Source organism: Misgurnus anguillicaudatus, chromosome 3 (genome assembly GCF_027580225.2).
Source record: "Misgurnus anguillicaudatus chromosome 3, ASM2758022v2, whole genome shotgun sequence".
Classification (NCBI taxonomy): domain Eukaryota; kingdom Metazoa; phylum Chordata; class Actinopteri; order Cypriniformes; family Cobitidae; genus Misgurnus; species Misgurnus anguillicaudatus.
In genome coordinates, this window is record NC_073339.2 from 16,588,328 (window position 1) to 16,598,630 (window position 10,303).

Below are 10,303 nucleotides of genomic sequence, written 5' to 3' on the forward strand. Positions count from 1 at the left end.
ACAGTAGCCCTAAACAGACAAACCTTTCTATAGAGTGCAACCTGTCATTACGTTGGCCCTGTCCCAAATGGCGCACTTCATGTGGACTTTCGGTCTCGTGGCCTTAAATTGCGCATGCTCGCTTAGTCTACGAGTCCGTAGGGTGTCCCATCTGTCATTTTTACGCTCCGAAGTGTGCTCATCAGCGCCCCCTTTGCACCCTTGATGCGGTCTTCAGCAAAGCTAGCAGTGCTACAGGCTTTACGCACTTTATCAACCCAGAAGTCCTTGCGAAAGAGCAATCAGATGACGGATTGGAGGAGTTCACACTGATGGGCACCTCCTCTTCCTATTTTCGGCGTGACGAAAATAGGACTTTAGTGCGCCCTCGTGGAAAAGGGTCCCTAAGGTCTGCACTACATGATGTCATCAAAGTGTGGACTCTGAGGAAGTCTGCAAGTCCGGAGTGTGCAATTTGGGACAGGGTTATTGTCTCAGACGATAACGTGTTTGTCCTGTGGGGGCTTCCATAGCTTCACTACTGAGCAGTTGGTTGCAATTCACATTCTCACCAACAGATGCCGCTAAAATCTACACAGTGGAGCTTTAAGTTATCAAACTCTCAAAACGCTTAATTGTTTTCTCATTAGAAAGTGTTGATCTATTTATGTACATATTTTACATATCCTATTTGTTTAATATTTCACATATATTGCAACATTTATGTCAACATGTTGCAATATTGCACAAATAGGATTTCAATCTCTGTAACAATCTCTGTTAAAAATAAATGTACAACCACAACTATTTTTAGTTCTTGAGGAATGTACGCCTCATAGAAAGCTAGGAGGATAACACATAGATATCAGATCAGCACTTTGTCATTCTTGAATATTTAGACAAAAGCCTACATATAATACTTTGACCTGTTTAATTTTAGCAAGCTAGTAGTGTGTTCCTCTCACACTTCAATAAGTTTTTCTAAGAGCATGTTTGCAAAACACTTTGTATAAAACAGTTATGTTGTGCATTTGTTTTTTTTCCTGTCAAAATTGTTGTTGATATGATGCTTTTCATATCATAAGACAGTATGAGCAGCTGTAACTCATATAGTAAAAAAAATCAATGCTACAGATGGTATGTGATGGTTAAACTACAATACTGCCAATAGCACCCAATACTTTACAATCTATCTTTAGAAACCAAGTCAAGAAACAGAATGACGCAAAAAAGAACGTCAACCTTATTTTTATTCATTAGCTTTGGGATCCTTATAATAGATCTGTGAGTGACATGCTAAGAAGACTGGGTCTTAACCCTTTCTGTTAAATCTGAAAGACCGCAATAAACTACAGAATCAGCTTCACATATGCACATTTAAATGGATAAGGAGAATTACTTTGAAGTAGCCAAATGAAAATTACGAATGTAGCCGTGAAGGAGGAGCAAATTAGACTGATTGCCAATTAGTAGTATCTGTCAGGCTTCAAATGAGGTCAGACAAATGAGACTTTGATGTGAGTTTTTCAAAGCAACATGAGTCACCTAACAGAGTACCAAAGATTAATAGGTGCTCCAATTGCAGGTGCTTCACCCAACAGGATTTCATGTGACCAGAGAAACAGCCTTCAAAGACAGCATATCAAACATTATAAACTGTTATCTGACAGACAGGAACAATGATCAGGTAAACGTTCACCAATGATGAAGCTTACATGGTGGGGGACCTGTAATGATTTTGGGAGGAAGTCACTAGATCAGAGGATCACTTTGCATGACCATATTACTGTTTATAGAAAGCATCAAACTATGCCAAAAATGTCTGACAGTAGTTTGCAAAACTGTGGGAACAACGAATGGCCTGAGAAAACCTCCTAGTTTACTGCATTTGTGATCTGCGTTATATTAGCTTTAAACAAATAATCAGGATGTTTCCACTCAACCGTGTCCTAAAATTATCTCCAAAAGGGCCCTTTAAGAGTAGAGCACTCTTTCTTCCTGGAAGACTCCCACACACCCTTGTTTTTATATTATTCTTTTCCCAGCCTCTGAGACACAGAGCATTTAAAGGTGCTGTGTGTAGATTTTAGCGACATCTATCTGTGAGATTGCAAACTGCAGCCAACAGCTCAGTCCACCCCTCCCTTTCGAAATGCATAGAGATGATAAGGTAGTCGCCGCAGAACATCCATGTTACCATCTGAGGTAACATATGGTGCTTTTCCATTTCATAGTACCCCACGGTTCAGGTCATGTCAGCTCACTTCACTTTGGCTTGGTTAGCTTTTCCATTGAGTTTAACACTTGGAGTGAGAGGGATTATAGGCGTGTCATTATCATAAAAGTGTGAGTGTCGTTGGAATGCTATACGTCCCCATTAGGGCTGTAACGATAAATCGCGTGCCCCATTAAAAAGACCTGTCGATTCTGAATTGCGATTTTTTGTTTCATGCGCAGCTTGTGCAAGTACTATGGCGTTTTGGTCAGTAAGAAGTCATTATCAATCTAAAATCATTATGAGTGTGAGTCGTTTAAAATGTGCATTTAAAAAAGCAACACTCGTTAAACAAAATCATTCAAAATATTCTATATTATCATGAAAATACCTGAAACAAAGAACGGTGATATAAATATTCTTCTAGACATTTCCTGGAATAGCGTTTGTAATGCTACTTCTTCTGTGGCACAATTGGAGTTTCTGCACAAGAGCGCCCTCTGGCTTTCGGATGTGGCGGCATTTCACCGTAATTCATTCAAATTCATTCATTGAGAAAACGCGCATTTGCACGATTAATCGTTACAGCCCTAGTTCCCATACATTCATTTATTTCTCAGTTTGCAACAAAATCAAAATTGACCACAACAAATTAATGTTTGCACATCACGTTTATCACTTCCTCTGTATCACATGGCGTAATTCGACGCGCTCCGCTGAGCCTCATTTAAGTTGCAAAAATGTCGTGCATGCGAATGTGCCGCCACAAAGCATGGAAAACACTGTTATGGTGTTCCTTATGCTGCGTTTACACCAGCTGCGGTAGAGGCATGAAGCGCGAGTGATTTCAATGTTAAGTCAATGTGAAGACGCGTTGACGCGCAGATGAGGCGTTTGGCGCAGCGCGGAAGACGCGATTCCGCCTCATTCGCGCATCTAGTTTGTGCGAATGGCGCGAATTAATCGCCTGGTGCGGTATGCGTGAATGGTGCTTTTTGTGCATTTTGCATTTAACGTGAATATGCGGCTGACGCAGAGTTGAAAAATTTGAACTTTGGCGGAATTTTGCACCGCGTTAACCAATCAGGAGCCTGCTTGGTGCTGTGGCGGCAGCCCCGCCTGGAGTCACTCATTCAGCATAAAGGCTTGATATTGTTCGTGAGCAGTCACCCGGAGCTATACGACACAAGTTCTTATTTCTATAGAGACAGGAATAAAAAGGACCTCGCTTAGAAGAGTGTCAGTGAAGACACTGGGCAACCTGATAAGTTGTAAATACACATTTAACTTTTGAGTCGCGTTACGTTTATCGACCTGCGCTCTTTATTTACCCCCTGTAGTAAGGTGACCAAATGCAAACTGGTAACTCTCTCGATAAATGCACAGTCAACATCAGTCATCTTGCAAACAGACAACCGCATAGCACTTGCCCCTCTCACAAGAAGCGGATTTTGCCTCTGGCGCGCGTCAAATGCTTGCTTTTTCCACGCGTCTACTTCGCTCTTGACGCGCAAATGCATTTTAACTGTTCAAGCGGCAAACTGGGCGCGCTAGATGCGATTTTGACGCCTGAAACGCGGTTGGTGTAAACGCAGCATGAGTCTCAACCTGTGGATGTTTATCACCACTAAAATGGAGTTTTGGAAACTTACATCAAAGCACAGATGGCAACAGATTTGCTTGATACAGTGCAAGCATGAAGGTAAAGGTTATCTTGCATTTCATGTTACATTTTAGTATCAGCTCAGCTCGCCTGGAACCTCAACCGAGATGGTAATAAAAAAAGTATTGAGTACTACATACTGTATCCAGTGCAAAAGCCTCCAGAAGTAAGCTGACTCGACCCAAACCGTGGGGTACTATGCAATGGAAAAGCGCTAATAGTGAAAAAACATGCTCTGTAAAACAGTTTGTCCGTTTAGGGCTACTGTAGAAACATAGTGGCACAAAATGGCGACTTCCATGTAAAGGGACCCGCTGTGTATGAAGATAGAAACTGCTCATTCTCAGGTAATACAAACATAACAGTTTATTATGTAAGGTATACACCACTGAAAATATAATTATGTATATTGCATTTCGGAAATTTACAAACTGCACCTTTAAAGGAACAGTACACATAATACAGAAATTTGGTCCAACCACCTCATTTTGTCAAAGACAACGGATATTCAAGGGATAGTTCACTTTAAAATGAAAATTCTGTCATAATTTACTCATCCTCATGTTGTTCTAAACCTGTATGAATTTCTTTTTTCTGATGAACACAAAAGTAGATATTTTGAGAAATGATGGTAAACACACAGAGAGTGACCATTGACTTCCATAGTAGGAACAAAAAAATATGATGAAATGTAATGGGTACCATCAACTGTGTGCTTACCATCATTTATCAAAATATTTTCTTCATCATTTATCACAATACTTACAAAATATTTTTTTCATACTATGGAAGTCAATAGTCACAATCTGCTGTGTGTTACCATAATTTCTTAAAATATCTTCTTTTGTGTTCATCAGAAAAAAGAAATGTATACAGGTTTAGACCAACATGAGGATTAGTTAATTATGACAATTTTCATTTTAAAGTGAACTATCCCTTTAATTAGATGTGGCACTGCTGTTACAATAAGTTGGGTTAAAATCAATGCTCAATATGACCGCTCTGGTGACGGACGTCTTGCTTTCCAGTTAAAAGAACAAATCATTAATCAATAAACACTTGGGGGGGGGGTGCTCTCGAGTGAGGTGCGTGCCAACCTGTGCTCATGTGCGTACAACAGAAACATTCTGGTACAGTTTAATTTTGGGTCAAGTTTAATATAAGCAATTTTAGAGATATCTTTCCTCCCCCATTCAAATAAATGACTGAAATAGCTGCCCGGAGTCTGCTGAGTGGTGCGACTTCCTTAAACGGGCTTTGATATTGTTGCAAACATGTGTGGCTTTTTTCTTATATGGAAAACAAAAGTCAGAATGCCAATGACTTACAGCATTCACTTTTGTGTGTTCTATCGAAGAATGCCAAACAGGTTTGGGGCAACATGAAGGTGAGTAAATGCCAAAATGTTTTGTTGGGTGAACAACCTTTTTCAATGACAAAACACAACTAGGGCAAAAATGTAAGTCTTTCATGCCTACCTGCCACCTCTACGATGTCTCCAGGCACAATGTCTCTTGCTCTGACCCTCTGTACACTCTTCCTATCCTGTCTGTACACCTTCCCCATCTCAGGCTCATATTCTTTCAATGCTTCGATGGCATTTTCAGCGTTACGTTCCTGCAAAGACACATGCAGACAGTAAAGAGTCATTTCTGGTCAAATAACATATTGCACTTTTGGCTTTGAAGGATTTTTCTCTCATCTACACATTTAACAATTTACAAAGACTATACCTGCCACACCCCTACAATAGCATTGGCGATTAGAATAAGGAGAATGACAAAAGGCTCAACAAAGGCTGTAATGGTGTCTTCACCTTCCTCAAACCAGGCCAGAGCCTAAGACAGAGAGAGAGAAGGAGAGAGAGAAAGAGAGAGTCTGTGCATCTTTGTTTGGAATATGTAAATGTATAAAGATTATGTTATTGTTTAGGGCGAGCACTCCACAGCTGTTAAAGATCAAGCACCGTCATTCATTTATACATACAAAGGAAATACAGGCTGCGAGCAGGAGAATTCGAACAAGCAGATCCTCAAACTGCTCCAAAACAAGTTCCCATAGTGACTTCCCTGTGAATACATACCACGCACACAGAGCAAAGATTACAGCAAAGCACATGGTTGCTTAAGGGAGCATCAACAAAGTTAAGTGCGATTTATAACCCACAGAAAACCAAAACCTATTACATGCAAACAAAACTTCTACAAACACAGTGCCCACGTTTACATGCACCCTCATAATACAATTATAATGGGATGTTGGCAATATTGCAACTTTACCTCATGTAAATAAAAAATAATGTGTTTAAGCCAGGCCCGTCGTAAAGGGGGGCAGTCCCCCCAGATGATAATGCGCGTTAACCTAACCATATGGTCAAACTTAGTATTTAAGGCTACATTTACATGGAAACGATCTGAAAAGAAAACGCAAAAGTGCCGTTGCGTTATCACTTTTTATTCCGCGTTTATACGTATTGAGGAAGAAATCTGCGTGCATACGGTGACGCAAAAATGTGTGATATTCGATGCAGTATACACTCCAGACGGCTAGGTGGCAATGTGAAGCACTGACACAACCCACCAAGTCCGCGCGCCTGCGTACACAGGTCTCGTCCAAAGCCGTCTGGTTTGCCGCCGACGAATTGGCGCATCAACAATTTGATGGAGGTAATTCATGCACATTCTCTGATCAGTAATACTAGCTGTGAATATTTCGTCCAACTGCTGGAAAGAGCTGCTATGGTAACTTGAAGGTCCGACGTATTATTAGTGTACAGTATATCGGCATTTACTGTCTCATCCCTATTAAACAGTAGACAGTACGTATGAATTATAAACACGATCATTAGCGAATAAAAAAAAAAATGCATGTAAACATGAGTGAAGAGGTTAGATCCAGTCATGTAAACATATTACTTAAGTCCTTACTCTGATTATTATAAATAATCGCATTATTGGTGTACATGTAAACGTAGTCAGTGTCTCTGTTTAGCCACAAAGCGACTGAAAACCTCAACCAAGCTCCACAAGGGAATCCAATAATAACTCCAATTAACTACAAACTAGCATCTCCTATGCAGCTAAGGTAAGCTCAGAGAGACGCTTAACACAATAAGATATGATGAAAGCTCTGCTAATAATTACAAATGCCCAGAGGAGCAGCTCACCTTCTTCTGCAGGTAACTCTGTGGCAAAAATTGCAGACAAATAAAAGAGGGGCAGAAAAAATGTATATGGTTAAACTATATCATAAAAAACATTTATTTATACGGTGCAATTTGCTTCAATTAAATGCAATGCAGTATGGTGACTGTCTAAATGCATAGATTAGACATGTTGTGTTGTGCTGTACCATTGGGACCATATTTTTCCCTGCTCTTCCTTAATTGCTCAGAGCTCAGTCCTGTTGTTTCGTTGACACCAAAATAACCCAGCACCTCCTCAACCGTCTTAGTATGGGCATTGTCCATCCCTACAGGAGAGAAAAATCTTATTAGCTTTTGACAATTCTAAACTGAGCCGTTTAACTTTTATATTTAAATATAATAAAATTTTATGTATATACCACTTTTAACAATTGTTTAATTGTTTCATATAAACTATTTAAAGAAATAGTTTACAGAAGAAAATGAATATTTGCTGGTAAATTACTTCAGGCCATCCTAACTGTAGGTGACATTTTTCCTTTAATAAAACTGTAAAGAAAATATTTTCTAAATATTTTAAACTGCGGTCTTTGATGATTTATGTCAGCGGTCTTTAACTACTTTCCTTCGAGGACCAGATTTAAAAATTGTAAATATGATGCGGGGCAAACTTTTACCCCTATTTTTACCTTTTATATATTTTTACTTTTACCTATATATATATATAATCAGTATTATTATTATTATATATGTTATAACTTTATATCCAGTATTTAATTACAGAAAACTCATATTTTCTTTTTTAATATTGCAAGAGCCAAATGTTAATAGTTTAACTATGAACATTGCACAAAAACGTGCAAGTGTAAATAATCAACACATGTATTTTGTATAGCACTAACTGTAACGCAGAGCTCTTTCATAAAATGTTACATTTCAAGAATTCACAACATATAGCCAGTCTTCTCCTAATGATTAAAATAACACTTCATGTTTTCTTTTTTAATATTTTAAAGATATATAGGCTAAACCGCCTTTCCATTGTAAACTACATTCGGACACGACTGTCAAGAGTTCGCCCCCTAGCGGCAGTCGTAATGAAATTTCAGTTTAATCGTAAATCCGTGTGAACTCATTCCAGCAAAAGAGCCTTCAATCTATGAATATATTTATACTTTATAATTTACTTATCAGTAAACAATCATTTTTAAAGGATTCAATAAATAAAGGATAAATAAATAGACATAAATAGGATTCATAATTTTCAACTTGCACACAGTGTTTTAATTAAAACACTCTGAAATACATCACTTCTGTTCGGCGTTTCACATGCGGTGTAGTCGCACAAGTTATTATTATTATTTTTTAATGCATCCATCTCAAATTCGATCTGAAATTTACACCCACAGATGTATGGCACCCCGCGCAGCCCCTTTCCGCCTCATCTTTCGATATATATCGGCTGTCATTGGTCATGTACTGTGGAAGGTAAAAGTAACCACACTGATTTTAAATCAGACAAAGATATTAGGCGGGCCACATTTGGCCCGCGGGCCACCAGTTGACTAGCCCTGATTAATATAATGCAAGTCCACAGGTGCCATATCTTTGAGTGTCAAAGGAGTAGATACAGCCCACACAAAATGAATACAAAGGGAAGTGCTCACTCTGTGCAAAAAACTGAACATTATTTACAACATTAGCAGTAGTTTATATACAATATATTGTCAGAAGCTGAGGGTATTCATTTTTGTCGCCTCCATCTGCTTTCAGGGCTTTATGTATGTCTATCAAAAATATACAAAGTTTCTGATTATTGGGGGGGGGGCATGTCCCCTCAATGTCTATGGTTACGGCTGGTAAGTGTAAACTTATTTTATAAATCATCAAGGAAAACAGTTTCGTACTAAAATCTTCTTTACTCTATTACTGGAGAAAACAATCATATACTTGAATGGCCTGAAGAGTATACAGCCATGTATTTATTTCTGGTAAACTATCACTTTAAGAAAATCACAGTATAGGCTACATAGTAACTTATTTAACAAACATAGCTTAGCTAACTAACTTGGCTAAGGTTACCTGCATATATCACCACACAGCTCTGTTATGATGGTACACAGCTCTGTTATGATGGTGCACCTGATGCGCACCTGTTAGCTACCTGCAAGTTATGTTATTATTTAATACTAGTCGCTTTATTTAATACTAGTGACGAAAAATCATTTTTAGTATTATATTTAAACTTTGCATGGAACACACTAAATATTTTAAGAAAATATAATCAAGTGTTTCCATTTGATTAGGCTCGTGTAACGTTACTTCATTTTGTGTCCTTGCAAATGACGTTGCAACGTAAACAAAGGCGCCGTATTATAGTAAATAAATAAACTGTTCATCTTGCTGTCAAGTCAGCTGATACGCGCGCACACAGCGATGATCGGATCTCGTATGTATCTATGAGTGATCAGGCATTATCGATTTTACTGTACACAATGTGATGCTGGCAACACCTTACTCACCAGTTTAACTGTAATTCAGCCCTCTGCACACCAATAACCTCAGTTATACAAAATCTCAGTGTAATTTGACAGCAGAATATCCCGGGAATAACACAATACGTTGTGTGGTATTGTAGATCGATCTGCTGTTGAAATCCAACAGGACAGTGAAGAAGAGTGATCGCACTGCAGCGCAGCTCAAGGCAAATGATGATTTTCTGGTATGCGATTTTCTTCTGATATCAGCATGATCCGTAAAATGATTCAGAAAATCCACTGTTCAATTAAAATCTGACTTTTCTCTGGATTTTCGACGCTGTCCGGGTTTGCTTAATGTACCGGTGGGGTTTTAAATTGCAAATTAGCTTTAATCCACCGCTACGTCGTCTACACAACCGTCGCTTTATTTAATACTAGATCACCAAGCGACATATTACTGTAGGCGCTTCAGTCGCAGGAACGATAAGCAGCGCTGCAGCCAATCAGCAATCAGAACATTAAACTGAAGGATGAATTGGACTAATCAGTTTCATGCCTGTCTCTATAATCCCGCCCTCTCGTTTCTGCTGCAGGAGGGCGGGTCTTCCAACCGCATTGTGGCTTGCTCTTTAACCAGTGACCGTTGTGTGCGACACTATACGTCACACAATTTGACATTTACATAAGCCACTTAGAACAACTAAATGTTAATGGACACAATAAGGAGCCAATGAAATACAATGGCTAGCTGAGGAGGCGGGATAATGTGGTTTTGGTCAAAAATACAGCCCCTTCCACAGCGTCCATCTGTCACTCAAATG

At 39.0% G+C, this 10,303-nt stretch overlaps 1 protein-coding gene across 1 annotated transcript in view; it reads right to left on the reverse strand.

Moving 5' to 3' along the window:
- Window positions 1-9,981, reverse strand: part of LOC129444300 (sarcoplasmic/endoplasmic reticulum calcium ATPase 2) — a 33,575-nt gene extending 23,594 nt beyond the window's left edge. Inside the window, exons 1-6 of the mRNA XM_073862439.1 lie at window positions 9,525-9,981; window positions 7,209-7,328; window positions 7,024-7,041; window positions 5,844-5,926; window positions 5,591-5,695; window positions 5,336-5,474 (exon numbers count right to left, since the gene is read on the reverse strand). Of these exons, the coding sequence (XP_073718540.1) occupies window positions 5,336-5,474; window positions 5,591-5,695; window positions 5,844-5,926; window positions 7,024-7,041; window positions 7,209-7,326 (463 nt within the window). The 5' untranslated portion in view covers window positions 7,327-7,328; window positions 9,525-9,981. The remainder of the gene's footprint in view (window positions 1-5,335; window positions 5,475-5,590; window positions 5,696-5,843; window positions 5,927-7,023; window positions 7,042-7,208; window positions 7,329-9,524) is intronic.
- Between the last annotated feature and the right edge of the window lie 322 nt (window positions 9,982-10,303).